Below are 27,302 nucleotides of genomic sequence, written 5' to 3' on the forward strand. Positions count from 1 at the left end.
AGTAAAATCATTTATATCCATGATAAGCAGTTAAGGATACACAAAACAATCAGATATAAGATATGATATCAAAAACAGTAATCATAAAGGAAGGGAAGTACAGGTGCAGGGTTGTTAAAATGCATTTAAAAGTGAGAGATCAGGGCTTCCCTGGTGGCACAGTGGTTGAGAGTCCGCCTGCCAATGCAGGGGACGCGGGTTCGTGCCACGGTCCGGGAAGATCCCACATGCCGTGGAGCAGCTGGGCCCATGAGCCATGGCCGCTGAGCCTGCGCGTCCAGAGCCTATGCTCCGCAACAGGACAGACCACAACAGTGAGAGGCCTGCGTATCGCAAAAAAAAAAAAAAAAGGTGAGAGATCAGCAACTTAAGACAATCACATATATATATGGAAATAGAGAGAGACACTGCAAATGGAAAACAAAAGAAAACTGGGGTAGCAATACTCATATTAGACAAAATAGACATTAAAGACTATTACAAAAGACAAAGGAGAACATTAAATTATGATCAAGGGATCAATCCAAGAAGACGACATAATAACTGTAAATATAAATGCACTCAATATACAAGCACCTCAATACATAAAGCAAACATTAACAGACATAAAGGAAGAAACTGACAGTAACACAGTAATAATAAGGGACTTTAACACCACACTTACATCAATGGGCAGATCATCCAGACGGAAAATCAATAGGGAAACACTAGCCTTAAATGACACATTAGACCCGATGGGCTTAATAGATGTACAGAACATTCGATCCAAAGGAAGCAGCACGCACATTCTTTTCAAGTGCACATGGAACATTCTCCAGAATAGATCACATGCTAGGTCACAAAATAAACCTCAGTAAATTTAAGAAAACTGAAATCACATCAAGCATCTTTTCTGACCACAACACTAGGAAGCTAGTAATCAACTACAAGAAAAACTGCAAAAAACACAAACACATAGAGGTTAAGCAATATGCTGTTAAACAATCAATGGATCACTGAAGAAATCAAAGAGGAATTAAAAAAATACCTGGAGACAAATGAAAACAAAAACATAATAATCCAAAATCTATGGGATGCAGCAAATGCAGTTCTAAGAGGGAAGTTAGTGATACAAGCTTACCTCACGAAACAAAAAAACCTCAAATAAACAACCTAACCTTATACCTAAAAGAACTAAAAAAAGCACAGACAAAACCCAAAGTTAGTAGAAGGAAAGAAAGGTCAAAGCAGAAACATAAAATAGAGACTAAAAAAAACAATAGAAAAAAATCAATGAAACTAAGAATTGGTTCTTTGAAAAAACAAACAAAATTGATAAACCTTTAGCCAGACTCATCAAGAAAAAAGAGAGAAGGTCCAAATCAATAAAATCAGAAGGGAAAAAAGAAAAGTTACAACCAGCACCAAAGAAATACAAAAGATCATAAGAGACTACTACAAACAACTAGATGCCAATAAAATGGACAACCTAGAAGAAAAGGACAAATTCTTTGAAATGTACAATCTCCCAAGACTGAACCAGGAAGAAACAGAAAATACGAACAGACCAATTACCAGTAACGAAACTGAATCACTAATTTAAAAACTCTCAACAAACAAAAAGTCCAGGACCAGATGGCTTCACAGCTGAATTCTACCAAACACGTAGAGAAGAGTTAACACCTAATCTTCTCAAACTATTCCAAAAAATCGCAGAGGAAGGAACACTTCCGAACTCACTCAATGAGGCCAGCATCACCTTGATACCAAAACCAGACAAAGATATCACAAAAAAAGAAAATTACAGGCCCAAATCACTGGTGAACATAGATGCAAAAATTCTCAATGAAATATTAGCAAACCGAATCCAACAACGCATTGAAAGGATCCTACACCATGATCAAGTGGGATTTATCCCAGGGATGCAAAGATTTTCAGAATCTGTACCACATTAACAAACTGAAAGAATAAAAATCAAAGGATCATCTTAATAGATGCAGAAAAAGCTTTTGACAAAATTCAACACCCATTTATGATAAAAACTCTCCAGAAAGTGGGCATAGAGGGAACATACCTCAACGTAATAAAGGCCATATGTAAGAAACCCACAGTTAACATCATACTCAATGGTGAAAAGCCAAAAGCATTTTCCTCTAAGATCAGGAACAAGACAAGGATGCCCTCTCTCACCACATTTATGCAACATAGAATTGAAAGTCCTAGCCACAGCAATCAGACAAGAGAAAAAAATAAAAGGAATCTAAATTGGAAAGGAAGAAGTAAAACTATCAGTTTGCAGATGACATGATACTATATATAGAAAATCCTAAAGAAGCCACCAGAAAACTACCAGAGCTCACCAGTGAATTCAGTAAAGTTGCAGGATACAAAATTAATATGAAGAAATCTGTCACAATTTTATACACTAACAACAAACTATCAGAAAGAGAAATTAAGGAAACAATCCCATTTGTCACTGCACCAAAAAGAATAAGACACCCAGGAATAAACCTACCTAAGGAGGTAAAAGACTTGTACTCAGAAAACTATAAGACACTGATGAAAGAAACTGAAGATGACACACAGATGTAAAGATATACCATGTTCAAAAATTAGAAGAATACTGTTAAATTGACTATACTAGTCAAGGCAATTCACATATTCAATGCAATCCCTACCAAATTACCAATGACATTTTTCACAGAACTAGAACAAATAATGTTAAAATTTGTATGGAAACACAAAAGACCCTGAATAGCCAAAACAATCTTGAGCAAGAAAGGAGCTGTAGGGTTCACGCTCTCTGACTTCAGACTATACTACAAAGCTACAGTAATCAAAACAGTATGGAACTAGCACAAAGCCAGATACATAAATCAGTGGAACAGAATAGAGAGCCTAGAAATAAACCCACACACTGAAGGTCAATTAATCTATGACAAGGAGGCAATAATATACAACAGAGAAAAAGTCCTTCAATAAGTGGTGCTAGGAAAACTGGACAGCTACACGTAAAAGAATGAAATTACAACATTTTCTCACACCATGTACAAAAGTAAACTCAAATTGGATTATAGGTCTAAATGTAAGACCAAAAACCATAAAACTCCTAGAAGAAAACATATGCAGAACACTCTTTGACATAAATTGTAGCAGTATCTTTTTGGCTCTGTCTCCTAAAGCAAAGGAAATAAAAGCAAAAATAAACAAATGGGACCTAGTTAGACTTATAAGTTTTTGCACAGCAAAGGAAACCATCAACAAAAAGACAACCTTTAGGGACTTCCCTGATGGTCCAGAGGTTGAGACTCTGTGCTTCCAATGCAGGGGGTGCAGGTTCGATCCCTGGACAGGGAACTAAAATCCCATATGCTACGCCGTGTGGCCAGAAAAACAAACAAAAACAAAAAAAGACAACCTTTAAAATTAGAAAATATTTGCTAATGAGATGACTGACAAAGAGATTAATATCCAAAATATATAAAAGGCTCATACAACTCAACATCAAACAAAACAAGCCCAATTAAAAAATGGGCAGAAGGGCTTCCCTGGTGGCGCAGTGGTTGAGAGTCCGCCTGCCGATGCAGGGGACACGGGTTCGTGCCCCGGTCTGGGAAGATCCCACATGCCGCAGAGCGGCTGGCCCGTGAGCCTGCGCGTCTGGAGCCTGTGCTCCGCAGCAGGAGAGGCCACAACAGTGAGAGGCCGGCGTACCGCAAAAAAAAAAAAGGGCAGAAGACCCGAATAGACATTTTTCCAAAAAAGACATACAGATGGCTAACAGGCACATGAAGAGATGCTCGATATCGCTAATCATCAGAGAAATGCAAATTAAAACCACAATGAGATATCACCTCACACTTGTCAGAATGTCTATCATCAAAAAGACCACAGATACCAGAGAAAACCGTAATTCAAAAAGATACATGCACTCCAATGTTCACTGCAGCACTATTTACAATAGCCAGGACATGGAAGCAACCTAAATGTCTATCAAGAGAGGGATGGATAAAAAAGATGTGGTACATATATACAATGCAGTACGACTCAGCCATAAAAAAAGAATGAAATAATGCCATTTGCAGAGAAGTGGATAGACCTAGAGAGTGTCATACAGAGTAAAATAAGTCAGAAAGAGAAATATATTGTATAATATCACTTACATGTGGAATCTAGAAAAATGGTACAGATGAACTTATTTGCAAAGCAGAAATAGAGACACAGATATAGTGAACAAACTTATGGATATCAAGGGGGGAAGGGGGCAGGTGGGATGAATTGGGAAATTATGATTGACATATATACACTACTATGTATAAAACAGATAACTCATGAAAACCTACTGTATAGCACAGGGAACTCTACTCAATGCTCTGTGGTGACCTAAATGGGAAGGAAATCTAAAGAAGAGGAAATATATGTATACATATAACTGATTCACTTTGCCATACAAAAGAAATTAACACAGCATTGTAAAGCAACTATACTCCAATAAAAATTAATAAAAAAAATACATTAAAGTAAGTGTATGTTGACCCCCCCCAAAAAAAAGACCACAGATAACAAATGCTGGTGAGGATGTGGAAAAAAGGGAACCCTTGTACACTACAGGTGGGAATGCAAATTGGTGCTGCCACTGTGGAGAACAGTATAACAGTTTTTCAAAAAGCTAAAAACAGAACTACCATATGACCCAGCAACTCCACTTCTGGTTATATATCCAAAATAAATGGGAACACTAATTTGAAAAGATACATGCACCCCCAACATTCATAGCAGCATTATTTATAATTGCCAAGATATGGAAGCAACCTGTGTCCATCAACAAATGGATGAAAAAAAAAAACCAAACAAATGGATGGATAGAGAAAATGTGGTGTATATATATATATATATATATATATATATATATATATATATAATGGACTACTACTCACCCATAAAAATGGAATGAAAATTTTGCCATTTGCAACAACATGGATGGACCTGGAGGGTATTATGCTAAGTGATATAAGTCGGACAGAAAAACAAATACTATATGATATCATTTATATGTGGAAGCTAAAGAATAAAACAAACTAGTGAATATAACAAAAAGGAAACAAACACACAGATATAGAGAACAAACTAGTGGTTACCAGTGGGGAGGGGGCAAGACAGGGAAGGGGTTAAGAGGTACAAACTATTATGTATAAAATAAGATACAAGGATATATTGTACAACACAGGGAATATAGCCAATACTTTATAATAACTATAAATGGAATATAAAAATTTAAAAATTGTGAATCACTATGCTGTACACCTGTAACATATAATATTGTACATCAACTATATCTCAATTTTAAAAAAGGTTTAAGAAAAAAATACTGTGTTGTATATTTGAAAGTTGCTAATAGAGTAGATCTTAAAAGTTCTCATCACAAGAAAAAAGTTTGTAATTTTTTGGTAACGAATGTTAACTAGACATACTGTGGTAATCATTTTGCAATACATACTACTGAAGAATCATATTGTACATCTGTATAAGTAATATAATGTTATATGTCAATTATATTGCAATAAAAAAGAAAGATTTATAGTCCTGGAATTAAAGCCTAAGTTAGATGTCTAAGAATGTATATGATGACATTTATCTGATGAATTAAATCCAAATATAAAAGGAAGCTACCATATGACATCAATTTTTTTTTCGGTACGCGGGCCTCTCACTGTTGTGGCCTCTCCCGTTGCGGAGCACAGGCTCCGGATGCGCAGGCTCAGCAGCCATGGCTCACGGGCCCAGCCGCTCCGCGGCATGTGGGATCTTCCCGGACCTGGGCACGAACCCGTGTCCCCTGTGTCGGCAGGCAGACTCTCAACCACTGCACCACCAGGGAAGCCCTCTCAACCACTTCTTTTTTTCCTTTTAATTGCATTATAATCTGAAGTTAAAATCTGAAAATAATAATTCACTTTTTATAGATATAACCTTTCTACATGGCACTTGCTATCACAGAACACCATTTCTAAAATCACCATCCCTTTCATCTGACTCTCTACCTTGAAGAAACATTCTTGCATTACCTACACTTGACTCTGGTCATTCTGCTACTTTGCCCATCCCAGTGGCAAGTAAATGTCTTTGGCTTACTGTCTGACCTCCCAGACATAGGTTCTTCGAACGCAATTCCTTGGAATGGTGTGTCTATTCCTTGGAATTAGAGTGTTAATGCTGAAAGGGATTTCAAAGATGGTTTAGTTTAATTCTCTAATTTCACACTTGAAGAAACAGAGGCTCAGAAAAGATAAGGGGCTTGTCCAAAGTCACACAGCCAGTAGCAGAGTCTGGAAGAGAATACAGGCCACTTGATTCCCATAATTTAATGTACTTAATTCTACTCTAGCATTCCTGTTCTTCCATTTAAAAAAAAAAAACTTATTGTGGACCTAATGTTTTGCTAATTTTTGGAATACTAAGACGAATATGAATAATTTTATTAGACATTTCACTTATTTGTCTTATTTACTGACTGCCTCCACAAGTAGAATATAAGTTCTATAAGGGAAGGGATTTGTGTCTGTGTCTATTCTGTTTACTACTGTATCACCACTGCCTGGCAAAGGGAAGGCATTAAATAAACAATTTGCTGAATGAATAGGAGGTCGCTACTGTCCCTGGAACTCACAGTTTACATAATAGTCAAGGTGAGAAGACCACAATGTAGGAATACAGAGCCTCAGAGGCTGGGCTTTGTATAGAGTGAGTTTGCCAGAAAGAGAAAGGAAGAGCATTCCAACAAAAGAAGCTATATGATGTTGGAAGTTCCCTGGTGGCCTAGTGGTTAGGATTCTGGGCTTTCACTGCCGTGGCCCAGGTTCAATCCCTGGTCGGGAAACTGAGATCCTGCAAGCTGCATGGCACAGCCAAAAAAAAAAAAAAAGAAAAGAAAAAGAGAAAAGAAAAAAGAAACTATATGATGCCAAGAGAAAAGCAAGACAACCAAGATGGGCAGAACAGGAAGTGGGATGGCTGGAGGAGGGCAAGGTGAGAGTCTCAAAACATGGCTGAGAGATATTCAGGTTTACTGTGTATAAGCAGGGACTGTTAGAAATATGGCCTGAAGCCTGGGAGAAAAACTGCCACTGGATGTACACACTTGGTTGACACCATGAAAAAAGTGAGTCACCCAGCTCAGGAAACTATACTTAGGGGGTATTCTGAGTGTGACCAAACTGTTAAGCTGCCAGAATTTTCTTCCTAGGGTATCAAGTCCCACATATTACATGACAAACTTGCATCCACCTATTTGCCCATGCGCCTAGGACTCCCACTTGACTCATTCTGGACAACTGTTCATATACAGTGGGTAATGGCAGTATTCTGGAATTTCAATTTTGATGTCCAGTTAGGGCTCTCTCTATTCTTCTCAACTTTTAAACACTTCTAACTATTTACATTTTCACAGTTTTATGTTGAATAACAATAACTGATATGTGAAGTTTAACTACTCACCATTACTTCTTAGAGAAAAGGTGTGTGCTGTGTCTCCAAGTCTAATTATTTCACCAGTGGATTCTGCTTCATCTCCACCCCAAGAGGGGCCCAATGCCTCAGATGATGAGGAGCACCTGAAAGAGTTTCCTCACTTACTGATGGCCTGGCCTGACCACAAAGGGCCCTTTCTGTGAGGACCCCAAGAGCTGCTTCAAGCAGCCTGCCTATGGATGTTCAGATTCGTCATTGTTATGTGCAGAAAACAGGAGACTTTTCCTTCTGCTGCTTAACTGTTTTAACTGATACACGTATGGCGGGAAAAGCTGTGTATGAAGTGTCAAGGATTAAATGTATAGGTGAATATACATAGAGAACAATAAATACTGGTTACTTTAGAGGTGTGGAAGTGAAGGGAATCTAGGTAGGATATTAATTTTGTATTAAACATCCTTTTATTGTTGCACTTTTGTTATTTTTTTTAATCTAATAATGAAAAATAAAGTCAAAAAATTTATTTCCTGATGGTCTCCTTTAAGACACGTTTTCTACAACATACTATATTTAAACAAGAAGGCTTTGCCTGTGCTTTTCAAACCATGACAAATTCCATAAAAAAACTGATAATTGGATACTTAAAGGAAAATCATAGCAGCATGTTCAACCTCTACTTAGCAGAAGTACAATCAAACCTGCAACAACATTACATTTTGCCTATGAAAACAGCAATTCTGTAACTCTGGTATTGGTCGATGATACTGGTTGATGAGGGTGCAGTAACCCAGTACTTTTATACTGCTGGTGGGTATTTAAATAGTCACAGCCTTTTGGGAAAGTAATTTGGCAACTTTTAATAGCCTTATATCATTCATAATCTTCCACTCGGAATGTAGCTTAAATATATGAGTGGAAGCAGAGTAGAGAAAGAATAAACAGAAGTATGTATCACATTAAAAAATAATAATATGAAAAACAAAGGAACAACTACCTCCACTTCAGAGGTGTGGTTTAGTAAATTATGATGCACCCATATGCATGATATGTTATACAGTGACTAAAAATGATTGTAAAGAGTTTATCAAGTTAGGAAAAGACTTGATGTGTTAAACTTTAAAATGCAGGAAACAAAATTATACAGACAATATGACTAAATCCCCAAAAGAAAAAAACAGTAAAGAAGGCTAAATTACAACAAAATGTTAACAAGCAGTTACTTAGTTCTGAATGATACAGTTCATCTTTTTTCTTTTTTTGCTTCTTTTTTATTCCTCTGTACTTTCCAAATGTTCAGCAAGGAACATGAACTACTTTGATGATTAAGGGAAATGTTTTAAATTAAGTAGGTGGCTAATGCTGAGAATTAAGTATTATATATAGCTCGAGGTTCTTAAAACTCCCTCAGGGAGGTTTAAAACATGAGAAGTTAGTAAATTTTCACATCAGCTTTGTTTTTTTGCTGCCATTCTGGTATATTGTGTGCAATTTTAATTCTTAGTAGAAGGAAAAGCATAACTTGTTTTGCTTAAATTCACAGACATTGAGTGCTACCTCTCAAAAGAAACTCTTTTCCATGATGATCTGGATTCTTTAGTACTTTCTCGCTCTTCCAAAGGGTCTCCTCGATGGGATTCTTTAGAACGCTGTCCAGTTTCACCTGTTTGGAACAGATAAAAACAATACCAAAAACCCAAGTTAATGCAACTGTTTCTCTACAGGGGATGGGTAGAGGTAAGGACAGTAAAATATCCTCAACCCCTTCCTGGTACACTGGGCTCTTGTGAAAGTGAAGTGAGAACCAAATCATTACTTGCAATGAGCACGCTAGTGTTGCTTTAAAAGCAGGGTCTACAGTTGTATTAGCAATGTTCTATTTTTTAAGCCAGGTGGTAGGTTCATTTAGTATTCTTTACACCTCTCTATCTGTGAGTTAGAGATATCTGAGGCAAGGTGACTAGGATGTGGCTTCAGAAAAACATGACTATGTCAGCCTACCTCAAGCTCCAAGACAATCATGCCCTAGCCTAAGATAAGAGTGAGACCACATCAAGGTGTGGATGAAATTTTCCTTAAGACTATCAACCTTGGGACTTCCCTGGCGGTCTGGTGGTTAAGACTCTGTGCTTCCACTGTAGGGGCACGGGTTCAATCCCCGGTCGGGGAGCTAGGATCCCTCATGCCACACAGCACACCCAAAAAAAAAAAAAAAAAAAAAAAGACTCTCAACCTATTTTCTACCCCAACATACTTAAGAAATACACTTTCACAGTGGCAGTAACTCACTAGGGAAGTGATTTCGGGAGGTATGTGGGTGAAACCTCCTACTTCAGATATACCCGTCTGGATATTCCCATCCCACTTCTAAAGATTTCCTGTTTCAACAACCACCTTCACTTTTTTCTGTTTCTATATTCACCAAGCAACATTTTAACAACATTAGTCAATATTCATTGTGTATTTACTCTGGGCTAGGCTCAATGCTAAATTACTTATGCATATCTATTAACCTTCACTACAATCATGAAAGAATTTCAGAAGAGAAAACTGAGGCTTAGATAGCTTCAGTCCTACAGTGAGGGATGAAACTTAGTGAGTCATACAGTAAGTGGCAGCATTAAGCCCATAGTCTGCCTTCAAATCCCTTGATCTTCAGTGGTAAATGATAATGCTAACTCAGAAAAAACTGCTCTGTACCTGACCTGACTAGTGATAATACAGATTTAGTTCCCATTATTAATTGGCATGTTGAAAATTCTGATCAGCTCTAGGTAATACTGCTATATAAACTTGGACCTGCAAAGGTGAGAATCAGACTTCAGAAAACATTCTCCAACTACAGTACTATCACATAGGGAGGGCCCATCTGAGCAAACTCCCTTCTAGCAGCACTAAGCTTATCATATCCTACTGACCTCCCCTGGGAAGATCCCCCGCTCAGCATTTCATTATTACCAGCCTCACATGTAAGTATCTCTCATTTCTGTCCTCCTCTCCATTCCCACTGCCTATCATTCCTCCCCTACACGCGATCAAGTACTACATCATAAAGACTGCTGTCGTTAGAACATTTCAAATTAATTACTCTTTTAGGTAGTTTTCTTCCCCTTACTCTTGCTGCTAAAATGACTAAAAAGCCACAGAGCATTGAAATAGCTACTGGTAGCCTTGAATTAGGTGAGTTTTTCCATGTCATTCACTCCCTCCCAATTCTCCTACGATGTTTTTACTGTATGTATTTATGGCAGTCTCCCTGACTTGAGTATAGTTTTCTTTGAGAGCAATAAACACGGCATGCAGCTCTGAATCTTCCCAGAGTACCTAGGCTGATATTTAACATACATTAAACACTCAAAACTCAAGTTTTTTGAAATAAAAAAAAGAAATGTACAGTGTGGCGTGCCTTTCAATCTTTCCTTCTAGGCCTTATCTCTATATGCTTTTAAGTCTTTTTCAGCAACAAGGATAAAAGATAGAAAACTATCTCTAACTAAAGAATTTAAGATTAATTTCAGATGTTATATTCACAGCATAGGTCTCACCATCAACAATGTGAGAATTAGGAATGATGAGCCTGTCCCAATTTTTTGTCTTCATTTGTATTATAATTTATACTAATTGCTATTACTGCTAAAAACTTGTTTTGAATAACTTTACAATAGTAAACCCATTCTAATATGGGTCATATATTATTCACTGTGTATTAATACATACATTATTTACTGACCAATCTCAAACTGTTAAGACATAAAGTTCTTTGTTTTGTTTTTTTCCCCCAATGATAAATAACATTGCATGAAGACCTTCAAGCACCTTTCTTTTGTATTATTTTCTTAGGACAAATCCCTAGAAATGGGATTTATGGAACCAAAGATTATGAATAGCACTTATACATTAATGATCCAGTTTAAATAACCATGACACCTTTGGAAAATAATATAGCAATAATGATCTTTATCATTAAAAAAACATAATATCAAAATTTCATACAATAAACTGTTACGATTTGGAGAACTGAGTCACTTGACAAGTGAAATAAAAAATATTCACGCTGTCACAAACTGAAGTGTAGGCTGGAGACAGAAATGTACCAACCCTTCCTGCTGATGCCTCCCCAGTATCCAAATTTATAACAAAAATGGCAGTTCTGACGTAGAACATTTTGGAGTAAGGAATTTCATGTAATAATAGGACAGTAAGCAATTTTAGTCAGATTTAGCTTTCTATTGTAGATTAGCTTTAAAGTAAGTTATGAGCAATAACCAAGTTAACGAAAGACATGATGGTAGCCTAGGATAGAGGTTTCAACCACTTGGAACAATGAGAACTGAAATTTAATTTATAATTAAATTTATCAGATATAGTGTACTAGTGATTCTAATTCCTATGGAGAAAAACAGGCAAAAAGATAAAAGACAAAGAGACATAACACAGAATATAAATCAAACCAAATTTTTTTCTTAAACTTACTTTTCTCGTGAGATGTTTCACTGATGTGTTCTGTAAGATATTCCAGTAACCCATCAAATATTTCTAGGAGATTCTTAATAGATTCTTTATCTCCTTTCACTATATTTTCTCCTGAACACAGAATACAGAGCTATTAAAAAAAATTAACCAAGAAATTGAAAGCCTCATAATTTTGAAATGGATATACCACTGTGAAAATATTGTTCACGATACAAGGATTATAAATTAATCCAGGAGAAAAAATATTATAAATATTAAAAACATTAATTTCCTGATGCTTGATTATATCTGAAGAAAAAGGGGTAGTCTTGAATAGTATGGTTGATAATTCATTGGCATAGTCCTTCATTTATCAAGAAGCAAAATAAGTGGACTTCATCCTCTAAGTTTTATACTGAAGTATAAATAAAGCAACTAAGCTGAACTTTATTAGTTTGGTAAAAAAAATTGCAGGAGGGAACACTTTCAGATAGTGGTTTGTTCTGAAAACAATAGCAGTAGAGTAATATAAAACACACAAAATACTTGGGATACTCTCATCAGGAATTCCTAATTTTTAAAATTTGTTAACTCCTATTCACTTTGTATAGATTATGCCATTTTTTGATTAAAAACTGACCATGGGGCTTCCCTGGTGGCGCAGTGGTTGAGAGTCCGCCTGCCGATGCAGGGGACGCGGGTTCGTGCCCCGGTCTGGGAGGATCCCACAGGCTGTGGAGCGGCTGAGCCCGTGAGCCATGGCCACTGAGCCTGCGCGTCCGGAGCCGCCTGTGCTCCGCAACGGGAGAGGCCGCAGCAGTGAGAGGCCCGCGTACCACAAAAAATAAAAAATAAATAAAACTGACCATGGGTCCCTGCATATAAAACCACTTTTAATCTCACCTCACCCCCAACCTCTCCAGCCTTAGCTCCCACTATACCCGCTTTATACTTAAAACTAATCTTTAAACAGTCCCTAGCACAGTATCTGGCCTATAATAGATTTTTAATAAATGTTAAGTTGAAATGTTAACAAAACATGGACTGGCAAAAGCATGGAAACTTGACATGTTTAATGTCACCTAAAATGGACTCCAATCAACATCAGGTATGGATGGAACTTAACTGCTGAGACACCTGGGTTGTCCTTTGGGAGATCAGAGCTGGCATGAATTCAAACAAGTATGGGAGAGGCAGAGTGGAAATTTGATATTTGAGATAATCTAGCCATTCATAACTTCAGTCATGATGCAAAACAAACCTAAACCAGAAATTTGATGTTTTACAACACTCTAGTAAAGATAATCAATGTTTGAGAGTTTTTTTGTTTAAAACAGCTGAACAGAAATCTTGTTTTTAAGCCCTATGTTTTCTGGCTTAACAAGATATACAAGCATACCCCAAGGACATACCCAAGACTTCTGGTTTCTAGGATGGGGAGCATACTCTGCCAACCCAGCAACTAAGACTGCCCGCCAGAATGCAGTGCTTCATGATGTAGGAGAAACTGCTTTATTTTTCTTTTTTTTAATAAATTTACTTATTTTTGGCTGTGTTGGGTCTTCATTGCTGCACGCAGGCTTTCTCTAGTTGCAGCGAACAGGGGCTACTCTTTGTTGTGGTGCACGGGCTTCTTATTGCGGTGGCTTCTCTTGTTGCAGAGCCCGGGCTCTAGGTGGGTGGGCTTCAGTAGTTGTGGTGCGCAGGCTTCAGTAGTTGTGGCTTGCAGGCTCTAGAGCGCAGGCTCAGTAGTTGTGGCACACGGGCTTAGTTGCTCTGTGGCATGTGGGATCCTCCCGGACCAGGGCTCGAACCTGTGTCCCCTGCATCGGCAGGTGGATTCTTAACCACTGCGCCACCAGGGAAGTCCCGGAGAAACTGCTTTAAACAGCACAGAAGGAGTAAAAAGCTGCCTTGCAGTCTACTGGAGGAGGTAAGCAGTTTTGCAACTTTCCATGGGGATGGGGTGGGTATGAGTTGTCAGGGGCAGCTCTGCATCAAAAGGCTCTATAAGCAGACAAAACCTTGGTGTACAGTATGTTTATTTAGTAAACACAAATACCAGAAATTACTCGGGTGATAAAGCCATTCCAAATTTCAAAAGAACAGGGAAATCCCAGGGTTATCCCTCAAAATGAATTTTCTCCAAACTACTTTACCACACTCATTCACCTAGAACTGCACTAAAAAACTTAAGACAGAGTATTTTTGTAAAAATCTGTTCTTATTGATGTATCAAAATAAGAGATGTAAGTGACCTATCCTTATTAACATATACCTCTTTTAACGACTGTCAAAGAATAAAACAGTAAAAACCTTCGCTTAGTGACTTAAGTATAGTTTCAAGTCCCCAAGATTCCCTCTGTTCATTAGCTTGTAATAATTTACTGAACTAATCCTCATTTTCTATTTACCAAAAATAGGGATTTACAAATGTATTTGGTATGTCTGGCTTTTGAATACAACCATGTACACTTTTTTGGAAAAAGGCTGAAAAACAATTTACGGTTTTATTTATTTTGAACAGGTAATACATTCACATGGTTCAAAATTCAAAAAGTTCAGAAGGTATAAAATGAAAAGTCTCATCCCACCCTTGTCCTGCAGCCCTGTAGTTCCTGTCATTGGAGGTAATCAGTATTACAGGTTTTTTGCATATGCTTCTAGAGAGTCCTTTGGCATTCAATCAACTGCATATATTTTCTCCCCACCTTTGTTTTTACAAACAGTAGCATACTCTGCACATTAGCATTATAACCACATTTTCCTCATACAGTATATATTAGAGATCATTCCACTAATATGGAACGTTGTATACAGAGCATCATCAATCATCTTTCACAGCTGCAGAGTAGTTCCCTATATGGAGCTACAATAATTTATTTAACCTGTCCCTATTAATGGACATTTAGGTGTTTCTAATTCTTAGCAACTACAAACAAGCAGACTGAGAGCTTTAAAGTAACAACAACAAAACACACCTCAAACTACCAGCTAGGATTCTTGTATCTTAGACCTATCCCAAACTCAGTGTATGACTCCTGGAAAAGCTCGTAAGGATGGTTGTCTTAACTATACCAGTGAATTGTCTTGGCTCAGTCTTGCTGTTTGGTCTATTTCACAAGCTTACTCATTTGGTTAAACAATATCTAGAATGCTACAAAACAAATGATTTTAGTAAAACGCAAAATTATCTGATGGTTAAGTATATACCAACCTGTTATGTGAGACAAGCTGACCTGCAGATAATCCAAAGCCAATGAATCAATTACTGCTTGTACATTGTGAGCTTCATCCTCTTGACTCCTGGGAATAGCTATGAGGTCTGTGGGAAAAAAACTACATAATTTTGCATCTATGAGAGTCCAAGTTTTCATCTACCTGTCTCTGACCAGGCCTCTGAGCTCTGCCCAAACAGAGCAAGCTATAACATACAGATAAACAGAGCCTGAATTCCACAAAGCAGAATCTTTAGTGGCTGAATATTTGATTGAATATGGCTGAATATTTATTCAATCAACATATATATAAACATGTTTTATAATAAGCACCGTGTTAAAGAAAGCTAAAAAGGTCCCTGAATTCAAGGAGATGCTAATACTCTAATAAGGGAGAAAATACAAGGGACACTTTAACCTATAGCCATAGGCAGGTGCGAAGGAGGGGTCTGTGTATGTCTTGTTAAAGCAGCCTATTGGGAATTACTGGTATAAAGGTTTGTAAGATCAGCATAATGCAGAAAGATTTTAACAACTTAAATTTGGAGTTTCTTCTCTGGTACTGAGGAAGATGAATGTCTTGGGGAAGGATGAAAAAAGTATTCTAAAAGACTGGTCTAATAACTACCTGCCTCTGAACCCTAAAGAGAGTTGAGACTAGTATCAAAGATACCAGCTGGAGGCCATGCCATTATTCCAGAAAGCAATGAGGGCACTGACTCATGGTAATGGAGGGAAGAGAGACTTCACAGAACTTTAGTGCTTAATGGTTATAAACTAGATAAAGATACAGAGGCAGCAGAGCAATCTATGGATAAGAACTCTGAGATATTTAACCAGGAACAAAGTGCAAACAACAATTCTTATCCGTAACATTGGTTAAATACCAGGATTCAACAAGTTTCCAAATTCCACTCGATTTTAGAACTATGAAGGTACATTTACAGAAAAGGTGTGACTTTCACAGGGCATTATGAATGATTAAATAGTTGATGACCAAGGCAGTTATTACAGGTGGGTCTCCTAAGGTATTCATTAAGGCAATGAATGCTATTATTTAGATAGAAATAAGATGTACGCAAAGAGAAAACTCAAGAATTTATATATATACTATAGGATCTAACTAGAAAACCCTAGAAACTTATGGTCTAATATACAGACACTATTACTCCCAATTTTAAGTACTCTTACCTGGTACCTTTTCTCCCAAAATAGACTGATAAAGAGCAATAAAAACATTAGCATCACAGTCTTCTAGTTCTCGAATCCTCAGGTGTATATGACATTGCAAAAGAAGATTATTGGCAATGGTTACCCACTCTGTTGGGAAAGGAAGGGAAAAGATCAGCCTTAACTAGTACTAGAAAAAATCATATACGTTCATTTAAACCCCCCTCGCCACAAAAAGACACTGAATTCTATAGAAAATAAGGAATTTGTTAGAGAACTTCAAAGACCCTCCTAGTCATGATTTTTGAAAAGATGTATTTAATTTCTTGAGATGACTTCCAATAATTTCAATGTAGTCAAAACTATGATGCAAATCCAATTTTCACTGTTGCAACCTAAAATCTTAAGTTACTTACCATAGTCCCCATTTTACAAGCCATACGTAGGTCTTTTTATTTAAAACACATTTACAAATAAACAGGAATATTATGTTTTATATAAGACAGATTGTGAATAATAATTTGAGGTTACTAGAAACTAATTAATGGCTGTTGCTTCAAATTCCCCACAGCATTAGTCATGTTTCTACCCAATTATCTTGTTCAAGGTGGAGCGTCTCTGATGCCAAACAGGTGGGGATTAACTTAGGCTGTTAATAACTGGAGTAATGACACCAACATTACTGCATCTGTTCTATTTTTAATTATATTTGATGTATATGAAAGAAAATTTGAGAAATACATAAAAACGTCTCTAAATCCAGAGCTAGCACATTACCAATACTGTCGAAGTTTCCTGTGTATCACCTCTTTATTGTTGGGATTAGCAAAATTATTTCAAGGGTTTCTCGACCAAAGGTAATTTAGCAAGCTTAAAACACTTATTCCCTCAAATAACTGGCGAGTAAGGGGGAAATTCTTTTCTGTATGCGTCATCTTCACTATGTCTAGAAATAAATGTGTGTATGTGTAAGAGTGACTTCAAGGCACATTATCTCCCTCTCACCATGCCCATTACTCACAGCTAACCAAAGAATGACAACTGGTTTGAACGCCGTCTTGGAGAAAAGAATGAAAGCGTCCTAGACAACCAAATCAATTCGCTTTACAAAAGCGGCGCTGGATAAAGCCGGTTAACTCTAGAAAGCACTGAAGAGAAAAGTCCACCACTATTCTACTTTGGGAGGAGCATCAACAGATATTTACAGTGCCAGTCCTCAAAAGTTCAAAACAGATGCAGATATGGACTCAGTCCCCACAATGCAAGAGCAGAGGGCACATTCCCCAGAGAAATAGCTGTCCGGGGATGGCTTTCTGACAGCCCGTTTTGCAGCCAGGATGCGGGCGTGCTGCGGACCTCGCCGCAGGGCCCTTCTCTCCCCCCGCCCCTAAATCAGGCTCGACCGCTTCAAAGGAGCCGGGGACCGGGGCTGACGGTCTGTCCCGAAAACCCGCCGACTACGACGGGGTGTCTGTCACGAACCCCACCGGCAGCCCAGACCTGCCCGAGGCCTCAAGATAAGATGGGCAGGGGCGTTCGGGGACTTCGACTGTACGGCTTCAGTCCACACACAACCGGGGCTCAAGGCCGAGACTCACCAGCCTCTGAGCCAGCCATGTCGCGGAGGCAGGTCGCCGCCGGACTCCCAGCCGGGCGCGCGCAGGACGGTATCCTATGAGGGCCTCACGGCGCAAACCCCGTTGTGACAGAAGGGAGAATCTAACGAAAGTGCCGCGAAGGAGGGGTGGAAGAGGGAGGGACGTTAAAACGGCTTCTCGCTGCTGATTGGTCACCAAGGGAGCACTTCCTTTCGCAGCACGTGCCGAGGCGGCGGTTTGCGGGCTCTAGAAACTATTCTCCACCGGCCAGTTCCCGCTAAGAGGTTCTCTGGTGGGTAGGTTTGACAGCCCAGATCACCCAGCAGTCCAGGCCGATCTCCCGGGGCCATTAGCACAGCACTTCCGGTGAGCTATTCCGTCTTGTACTCCTCCGCCAAAGCCAACTGGGGAAGTAGTGCGGCCCGCTCACCCAGTGGGAGGGGGCAGCCACGTGACAAAGTCAGGCTCCGCCTTACCGCCTTGGTTGGTTATGGGCGTGAAGGCTCTCTGGAGACGTAAACATCTCCAAGTGGACAGAGTGGGTTAGCCTGGCCTGGCCATTTTATTGTTTGGGCTGTACCGGGAAAAGGGCGCGGTAGCTTCCTTGAAGTGTGAAAGACGAGAAAAAGGTGAAGTCAAAAAAGTGCAAGCTGAGGCATCCCAGTGGTGGGTGGCCGGGTGGGTCCACCCTTGTAAGGGGCGAAAAACGGGCGACGCTGAGGGAGGGGCCGCGGGGGGAGGGGCGATAACATGGCGGATTCCGGAACGCCGGCTGGCGTTGCGGCCTCTGCGCAGGGGCGGAGTGATTAGGTCATAGAGCGGCTCCCAGCATACTCTGCGGCGGAGGAGGCGGTCCAGGCTATAAAACCGGCTGCCGGGACGCCGCCGGCACCTCATTCATTTCCACCGGTCTTTTGTCGGTAGCACCGGTTCTTGTCATCGCCGTCCGTCCGCCTCTGCCGCCCCCGCAAGGCTTTGCTGTCGCCACCTCCAGCGACTTGCCGCGCTCGATTCTCTCCGCTTCGCTTCCCGCCAACCGCAACCATTGACGCCATGTCGGGTTATTCGAGTGACCGAGACCGCGGCCGGGATCGAGGGTGAGTGTGGGAACCGACCTGTCAGGCCCGGCGGGTGGGGGATGGGAGGCCGATGAGGGTTGCGGGGGGCGGGGTGGCGGTGGAAACTCGCTTTCTTCAGCCTATCCTTGGGCCTTCTTCATTGAAGAAGGTTTGCGCCATTTTGATATTTGTCCAAAACTGGGAGTTTCCTGTTAACGATTTTCAAGAACGCCTTTTGTGTGGGAGGGGGGCATCGCGGCCTCGATGATTTAGCAGCTGTTGGGAGAATTTCGAGGATCGTATCTTTAGGGAAGGAAAGCGCAGTGCTTCGAGGCAAAGTCGCCGCTCTTAGGTGCAACCTTTCGGGAGGAGTTTTAGGGGCCTCGGGGATTCTGTGGGTGCCGAGGGGGCCGCCTCCGAAGCCGTTAATGCGGCGAGGGCAGGAGGTATCTCGGGAGTCGGCCATGTGGCTGAGCCGTGGGTAGAAAATGCCGGCGGCGGACATGGCGGCGGCGCCTTTGTTACCCCGCCCGGCGGAGGAGCTCAAAATGGCAGCGTCGAGAAAATGTGGCGCAGAGAGAAATGCGAGACAAAGGGGGAAGCGCCGCCCCAGCGGGAACGCCGCCCGGCCGACTCCGCCCGGGTCGGGACTCCTCCCCCGGTAGTCTCCAGCTCCTCCTCCTCTTTTTCTTTGCGTTATATAATTTCGCTTTCTCGGTCGGGAGTCCTTCTGCGGGATCCCCCCAACTCGATTGGCTTGCGTGACTGTTTCCGAGACCACCTTCCTTGTTCTGCTTTCATTGCCTGTGTTGTTCCGTTATCCATTAAAACCGAAGCTCTGTTGCTTGAGGATGGCTGGTAAATAGCGTCATTATTAAGCTGCTTTCTTCTTTCTTTATTGTCGTTCTTAGACATTTAATTTTTAGTCTTGTGGAAAAGATTAGTAGCCACCAGCTGTTGTCTATCCTTGTAATCGGAACTAGTGTTCGGGCAGCCAGTTTCCGACCTGGTAAATCCCGGGCTGTTGATTTGGCTTCAGTGGTGTGGACTTCGCAAAACGCGAAATGAGGGAGATGCGGTGCTTATTGTGGCTTTTGAAAGAATGACCAATCGCTAAGGACAACTGGGTCTTCCATCTCCAATCTTTTATTGATCTTTAGCATATGCTCACGGATGGTAAGTAAGTCTGTATGTGTTTGAAAATGTAACTTTTTTTTTTTTTAATTTTAGGTTTGGTGCCCCTCGATTTGGAGGAAGTAGGGCAGGGCCCTTATCTGGAAAGAAGTTTGGAAACCCTGGGGAGAAACTGGTTAAAAAGAAGTGGAATCTTGATGAGCTGCCCAAATTTGAGAAGAATTTTTATCAGGAACACCCTGATTTGGCTAGGCGTACAGCAGTGAGTAATTTCATGTGGCTTCTTCAGGCTATAACTCATTAACTTTTCAGTGAATCAAAATCTGACTAGAAATTTCTCACAAATTTTGGGAAACATGTTTTCCAAGTAAGTAGTTGGGGAAGAGGTGTTACTCACTTTTGGAGATATGGGACGTTGACTTTTACGTGGAAGAGTTGAGTGTAACATAATAGGTGGTTCTTGTACTACATGCAGTTTTCTGTATGGATCCAAATTTTTGAAGGTCATCTTAAAGTAGATAATTATAAATCAGGGCCTTATTTTTAGTTAGTGGGAGTTATGAGACTTCACTGGATTATTATGATTTGTTTTGTAGCAAGAGGTAGAGACATACAGAAGAAGCAAGGAAATTACAGTCAGAGGTCACAACTGTCCAAAGCCAGTCCTGAATTTTTATGAAGCAAACTTCCCTGGTAAGTGCTAGTTTTCCTCACTTTGTTTTTCTTTTTAATTCTTTTTTTCTTGGCATTACTGATTTTTAATTGCTGTCAATAATTACAGCAAACGTCATGGATGTGATTGCAAGGCAGAACTTTACTGAACCCACAGCTATTCAAGCTCAGGGATGGCCAGTTGCTCTAAGTGGATTGGATATGGTTGGGGTAGCACAAACTGGATCTGGGAAGACGTTGTCTGTAAGTTTGGGAGAACTTTTGAGTTATGTGACATGTGCTAGAGAAAATTGGTTGGGAATTAAAAGAAACTAGAAGTATTTGAATATAACTTCTGTTGTTTGCTTTTTCCCTGAACAGTATTTGCTGCCTGCCATTGTCCACATCAATCATCAGCCATTTCTAGAGAGAGGTGATGGGCCTATTGTAAGTTTACATATATATTCTATCAGTTTTTGGTTAGAAGTGTAGAAATTTGTGGAATGTATAGCAAAAGTTAATTTGTGCTGGTTTTATATAGAGATATTAGTGATCTTATCCAATTAACCTAGAGACAAAGTTGCTTTGGGTATTGACAGAGTAAGTCATCTGCCAGTGTGTAACACTAGTAAGTTGTCACTCTAAAACTAGAATCCAGGACTCTGCTAAAGGTGTTCCACTTTTTCTTTCATAGTGCTTGGTGCTGGCACCAACTCGGGAACTGGCCCAACAGGTACAGCAAGTAGCTGCTGAATACTGTAGAGCATGTCGCTTGAAGTCCACTTGTATTTATGGTGGTGCTCCCAAGGGACCACAGATACGTGATTTGGAGAGAGGTATGTAACAAGGTTTTTATTTGTCACTGGTGGTGCTGAAAGTTTTAAATGTCATGGTTGCATTTGTGTGTTTAATTGAAGGTGTGGAAATCTGTATTGCAACACCTGGAAGACTGATTGACTTTTTAGAATGTGGGAAAACCAATTTAAGAAGAACCACTTACCTTGTCCTTGATGAAGCAGATAGAATGCTTGACATGGGATTCGAACCCCAAATAAGGAAGATTGTGGATCAGATAAGAGTAAGTGCCCTTCATATGTGTTCTCTTCAAATTTAGCTCTAAATCCATTCTTAGAATACAATGCTTTTTTTAAATCCAAAAATCTTTAGCCTGATAGGCAAACCCTAATGTGGAGTGCTACTTGGCCAAAAGAAGTAAGACAGCTTGCTGAAGATTTCTTGAAAGACTATATTCATATAAACATTGGTGCACTAGAACTGAGTGCAAATCACAACATTCTTCAGATTGTGGATGTGTGTCATGACGTAGAAAAAGATGAAAAGTAAGTTTGACTATATTCTTTCAAATGTTCTCTTAAAAGTGACTTTCAGTTGGGTGGAATCTGAATGTTAACTTGAAATTAGTCTGTCAGTCACTCTGAAAACTGTTTTGCTTCCTTCATTCAGGTACTCGTTGGCTATCACCGTTTTACTATAGTGCTCTTATAGTAAAAACACTTGTGTGGTGTATTTAAGGACCTAAGGTAGAACTATTTGAAAGGTTAAGCAGGTGTTTTCTTTTTAATTTGTAGCCATGTAGATTAAAGTTAGTGTTTTGCTCATCATAACTGTGGACTTCTTTTAGAATTCACAATTTTTTTTTTTTTTTTTAGAATTCACAATTTTTTGTTTCCTTCAAGGCTTATTCGTTTAATGGAAGAGATCATGAGTGAGAAGGAGAATAAAACCATTGTTTTCGTTGAAACCAAAAGAAGATGTGATGAACTCACTAGAAAAATGAGGAGAGATGGGTATGTGGACTCCTTCCATTGAAGCAGATATTTATTAGAGCTGAGTGTAGGGGAAGGGCAAACTTTAATCAGTGGTAGATTTGCGTTTCAAAGGTAGGAATAATCTGGTAGTATAGGTAAGACTGTATATACATTATTTCAGGCAAAATTAAAAGGGTCTGTGACCAAAAATGGTTTATCACTTGATTAAAATCTATGAGGTTTTAAATGAGACTACTAACGTAACTTTCCTTTAATTTAGGTGGCCTGCCATGGGTATCCATGGCGACAAGAGTCAACAGGAACGTGACTGGGTTCTAAATGGTAAGTATTTCAAGTGAAGTCCCCCCACCCCAAAAAAAACCCTACAATTTCCATTCACGTCAGTAATTATATATGTGCCTTTTTTTTGTTGTTTTTTCCAGAATTCAAACATGGAAAGGCTCCTATTCTGATTGCTACAGATGTGGCCTCCAGAGGGCTAGGTTAGTACAAACTCGAATTCATGGCTTGGTTTCTCAGAAGATCTCCATATAATTTTTTTAAAGAAAGTTTATTGCTTTCTTTAACCTCTGCATTTTTTCTAAGTTTTTTTCATATAAAGGTGCAGTCTTTGTGGCAAGGCCTAGGCATGACAATCGGAGGACTCGAGGGGGATGGAGGACTAGTGATCGGCTGGCTGCTTCCAGTCGATTAGAGAGGTGAAAAGCTGAAAGTGTGCCAGTAATCTTCAAAAGGCAGAACATACCACCTCTGCCCCGTAAACTGTTCTCTCCGGGGGAAAAAAATGGAAGTTATCCTCACAGTTCACTGCCGTGGTATTTATTCTGTCCCATGCTTTGCATGATTGCCATGGTACAGCATTGTTTCAAACTGTTTATTGTGATCTGTGGGTCTTTGAGTTTCAGTGAGTTTGCTGAAATGTCGAAGAAATATTTCCAAACTTCAATGTTCAATGAAATTTTTGTTCAAGTTTGAAATGGAGAGAGCAGCTTTAAAAGGTACTAAGCCTTTTACAAATTGGTGAGTACTGGCACATAAAATCTAGAGCAGGAGCAACTTCTCACACTTAGTCAGTGGGAAAAGAAAGCAGTGCTTTGAAAGTTCCTCCCTCACCTGCACAGTAGTCGTCATGTCGAGACCTGCCAGAGAGAGACACATTCTCAAGTGAATCCTGGCTTCTTGGAAGCGCTTGCCTAGACGAGACACAGTGCATAAAAACAACTTTTGGGGGACAGGTATGTTTTTCTTGCAGCTGCGGTTGTAAGGTCTTGGCAAGACAAGCAGTGTGGCCAGAATTTTGAACTTCTGATAAGTGTGTAATGCAAAGGACCGTGTATATTTTTGTTGAAAGGTCCTCAAAACGAGAGCACATGAGGAGGTTGCTGTGAACCTTTAATAGTGGCCCTACTGCGCAGAAGCATTCAGATGTCACTTGATGATCTGTAAGGGGATTGTTAATTTGGGAATGTGTTAGGGAATACACACGTCCTTTTGACAGGCTCCATCATTGGGTGGGTAATGAGGCATAAGGATGACGTGTGCTTTTTCTTTTTTTCTCCCCCCTCCCCCCCCCCTCCCACCCAACCTCAATGGTATTCCTACAGGGAATGGATAACCATTTTAACTGTGTTTTTTGCAGCCCATACCTTCTTGGGAATACAATTGTCTAACTTTTTATTTTTGGTCTGGCTGTTGTGGTGTGCAAAACTCCGTACATTGCTATTTTGCCACACTGCAACACCTTACAGATGTGGAAGATGTGAAATTTGTCATCAATTATGACTACCCTAACTCCTCAGAGGATTATATTCATCGAATTGGAAGAACTGCTCGCAGTACCAAAACAGGCACAGCATACACTTTCTTTACACCTAATAACATAAAGCAAGTGAGCGACCTTATCTCTGTGCTTCGTGAAGCTAATCAAGCAATTAATCCCAAATTGCTTCAGTTGGTCGAAGACAGAGGTTCAGGTAAGACCAACCTTTGATAAGAAATGTCGGTGGTTTGGGGTCACCTAATTGCCTACAAATCAGTTTTAAATGGTATTGGCGGGTGAGTAAAATCTTCAGTGAAGAATGGAGTTGAAAAAATACTTAACGGATAGACCTGATTCTTTTGTTAGTAATGATTTATGCCATGGAAATAATCAAGTCTGCAATTTTTTTCTTGACAGGTCGTTCCAGGGGTAGAGGAGGCATGAAGGATGACCGTCGGGACAGATACTCTGCGGGCAAAAGGGGTGGATTTAATACATTTAGAGACAGGGAAAATTATGACCGAGGTTATTCTAGTCTGCTTAAGAGAGATTTTGGGGCAAAAACTCAAAATGGTGTTTACAGTGCTGCAAATTACACCAATGGGAGCTTTGGAAGTAATTTTGTGTCTGCTGGTATACAGACCAGTTTTAGGACTGGTAATCCAACAGGGACTTACCAGAATGGTTATGATAGCACTCAGCAATATGGAAGTAATGTTGCAAATATGCACAATGGTATGAACCAACAGGCATATGCATATCCTGCTACTGCAGCTGCGCCTATGATTGGTTATCCAATGCCAACAGGATATTCTCAATAAGACTTTAGAAGTATATGTAAATGTCTGTTTTTCATAATTGCTCTTTATATCGTGTGTTATCAGACAAGATAGTTATTTAAGAAACATGGGAAATGCAGAAATGACTGCAGTGCAGCAGTAATTATGGTGCACTTTTTCGCTATTTAAGTTGGATATTTCTCTACATTCCTGAAACAATTTTTAGGTTTTTTTTGTACTAGAAAATGCAGGCAGTGTTTTCACAAAAGTAAATGTACAGTGATTTGAAATAAAATAAATGAAGGCAATGCATGGCCTTCCAATAAAAAATATTTGAAGACTGAATTAAGTGGAAATGGTACTTTATTTTACATATATAATGTCATGTAAAACTTGGCTTAGATGGTCTTTTTTTAATCATAAAAACTTAAATTGAGTGCTCCTTTCTATAGTTTCGTTTTGGGAAGTGGGAAGATCAGAAGGCCCTTCTTCCTGTGATCTATTCCTATTTTAAGGATTAAAATGCGATTGATTTAGGTTGATTAACAATTCTAGGCTAGATTGCATAAAAGCTCTCTACTTCTCAACATCAGGTGAGTCATTTAATAGTTTCTTAGCAGAGTGGTGAAATGAGATACTAAAACATACAGGAAATAACTGTAGCCCCACCCTCAGACTGTTTAGTGTGAGAACACAGATGACTTTTGTTCCTTTTGCAAAATTTATAATTAGAGAACTCTCCAAATAACTTATTTTTGAAGAGATTATATTTGTGCTCCTGGCCATGTTATGAATTAACTGAAATACTGAACGAAGCTGAAAAGACTACACCCTTAAAAAGATGGTTGGCCAAGAGCTAAGTTTGAATTTGTTTTCAGTGTTAGTGTAGGTAGTATAGAGAGAGGCTCGTTTCACAGGCTTCCTGGGACTCTTAACTGTAGTCACACTGGGAGTCATGAATGTCTAGTAATTCAGGGAACTCAAAATGTAACGTGTATTTATGTTCAAATGAACATTAGGAAAATCCTCGAAATTAACGGTTAACCTAGAGGAAAGCCATGTTACCAAAAGCACGGAGACTACGATATAGGTCCTTCTGTTAGGGTCAACGTGGGTTTATTGCTAAAAAGATCCAGTGGGTAGCTTTAGGTTTAACTTTGGCTCACCAACCTTAATACTTCCTTTCAGTGATGGCTAGAAGTAAGACCTGAATGTCTTCCCAGCAGCTCTGGTGTGTGTTTTTTGCAAGAAGAGAAAAGGTCTTTATGAGACTGCATTTAAATACTGATTATTAAAGTGAGGCTTTAATTGGTGTTAATGCCTTATGTCTAAAATGTAAGACTGAACTAGAATTTTCCTGGGGCAGGATAACGAGTGGTATTTTTAGGACTAATACATTGAAAACTGGTTCAGGCTCTAGTAATTGAACAGTTTTCAATAGCATGATTAGTCAAATTCATTATGACTTTTAACTTACAAGAAGCTTTTGGGGTAGGTTGGAGTATTTATTACATTTTCTGTTCAGTGTCTAACGTGGGCCTTTTATTTTGTAAACAAATGATTGTGGGGCTGTGGAAAATATTTAACTCTTTACCTTTTGAAGTAAGTTTTAAAAGACAGTCCACTTTTTAGCATGTGTGTTGTGTCCAGCCTGTGGTTGTCTTAACTAATAAATGTGATTTTTCTCCCCGTTCTCTCTTTTATTTATTTGCGTTTAGGCCTCTCGTGTGTTTCCGGGGTGTGGAAAACACACATAAATGTTACCCAGCTTCGCAGTTAATATAATTGCTTTCCAGCAATACCGTTTTACTAGCATCTTTTTTAAAACAAATTTTCACATGTTCTGTATGGAATGATTTTTTGAATGTGTCCAACACCACCTTAAATGTGATGAATTTTAACTTCCTATATTCTGTTCATTGCTAAGCTGCTACCCTTTACATAAACTGTCTCTTCCAACTGTTAAAATGGAGCTGTAAAGCCAGAAGTCTGCTCCGTAGTCCTGGATCTCCGTTTTAAGCAGGTTTTCTCAAGTTATTTTTGAAGGGCCTTTTAGAAGGGTACTCTGGTAGAACAACTCTGTACACGGGTGGTTCGTTGTCAGTGTGCTTCCACGTTAACCTGGAGAGTTTAAATATTGCTGGGCCCTTTTCAGCAGCTTGTTTTTTAAGCAACGTTTCCAGGTGATGCAGGTGCTGCTGGCCCAGGGCATCCCTTTTAACACCAATATGTAAAGGGACTATACTCCTT

At 39.6% G+C, this 27,302-nt stretch overlaps 2 protein-coding genes across 7 annotated transcripts in view; one reads left to right on the top strand and one right to left on the bottom strand.

The window, feature by feature from the left end:
* CEP95 (centrosomal protein 95) overlaps nucleotides 1-18,464 on the bottom strand; it is a 59,501-nt gene extending 41,037 nt beyond the window's left edge. For 2 of the 5 annotated variants that reach the window (XM_030843224.3, XM_030843223.3), the window contains exons 1-6: nucleotides 17,882-18,463; nucleotides 16,305-16,433; nucleotides 15,113-15,220; nucleotides 11,917-12,027; nucleotides 9,001-9,106; nucleotides 7,474-7,589 (exon numbers count right to left, since the gene is read on the bottom strand). In XM_030843224.3, the coding sequence (XP_030699084.1) occupies nucleotides 7,474-7,589; nucleotides 9,001-9,106; nucleotides 11,917-12,027; nucleotides 15,113-15,220; nucleotides 16,305-16,433; nucleotides 17,882-17,900 (589 nt within the window). In that variant the 5' untranslated portion in view covers nucleotides 17,901-18,463. Of the gene's footprint in view, nucleotides 1-7,473; nucleotides 7,590-9,000; nucleotides 9,107-11,916; nucleotides 12,047-15,112; nucleotides 15,221-16,304; nucleotides 16,434-17,881 lie in introns of those variants that run through there. The other 3 variants (XM_060290712.2, XM_060290713.2, XM_030843227.3) reach the window with 3 other exon arrangements.
* Nucleotides 18,369-26,745, top strand: DDX5 (DEAD-box helicase 5). 2 transcript variants are annotated; one of them, XM_060290714.2, is made up of 14 exons: nucleotides 18,369-18,510; nucleotides 18,806-18,978; nucleotides 20,170-20,335; nucleotides 20,670-20,766; nucleotides 20,855-20,988; nucleotides 21,106-21,171; nucleotides 21,419-21,560; nucleotides 21,642-21,802; nucleotides 21,892-22,064; nucleotides 22,422-22,532; nucleotides 22,774-22,835; nucleotides 22,937-22,996; nucleotides 24,263-24,487; nucleotides 24,691-26,745. In XM_060290714.2, exons 2-14 carry the CDS (start codon nucleotides 18,935-18,937, stop codon nucleotides 25,092-25,094), a joined length of 1,845 nt encoding a protein of 614 aa, XP_060146697.1. In that variant the 5' UTR covers nucleotides 18,369-18,510; nucleotides 18,806-18,934; the 3' UTR covers nucleotides 25,095-26,745. The 2 variants fall into 2 exon arrangements, with proteins under 2 accessions (XP_060146697.1, XP_030699090.1); XM_030843230.3 differs by lacking the exon at nucleotides 18,369-18,510 and having other exon boundaries at nucleotides 18,749-18,978.
* The last annotated feature ends 557 nt before the right edge of the window (nucleotides 26,746-27,302 follow it).

The sequence above is a fragment of the Globicephala melas genome, chromosome 20 (assembly GCF_963455315.2).
Source record: "Globicephala melas chromosome 20, mGloMel1.2, whole genome shotgun sequence".
Classification (NCBI taxonomy): domain Eukaryota; kingdom Metazoa; phylum Chordata; class Mammalia; order Artiodactyla; family Delphinidae; genus Globicephala; species Globicephala melas.

Excerpts from the sequence above, each read along its gene's own strand:
- DDX5 (XM_060290714.2), top strand. The coding sequence starts at position 18,935 with ATGTCGGGTTATTCGAGTGACCGAGACCGCGGCCGGGATCGAGG. Across the intron at positions 20,336-20,669 it reads ATTTGGCTAGGCGTACAGCA|CAAGAGGTAGAGACATACAG; the intron begins GTGAGTAATTTC and ends TTTGTTTTGTAG. Across the intron at positions 24,488-24,690 it reads GGTCGAAGACAGAGGTTCAG|GTCGTTCCAGGGGTAGAGGA; the intron begins GTAAGACCAACC and ends TTTTCTTGACAG.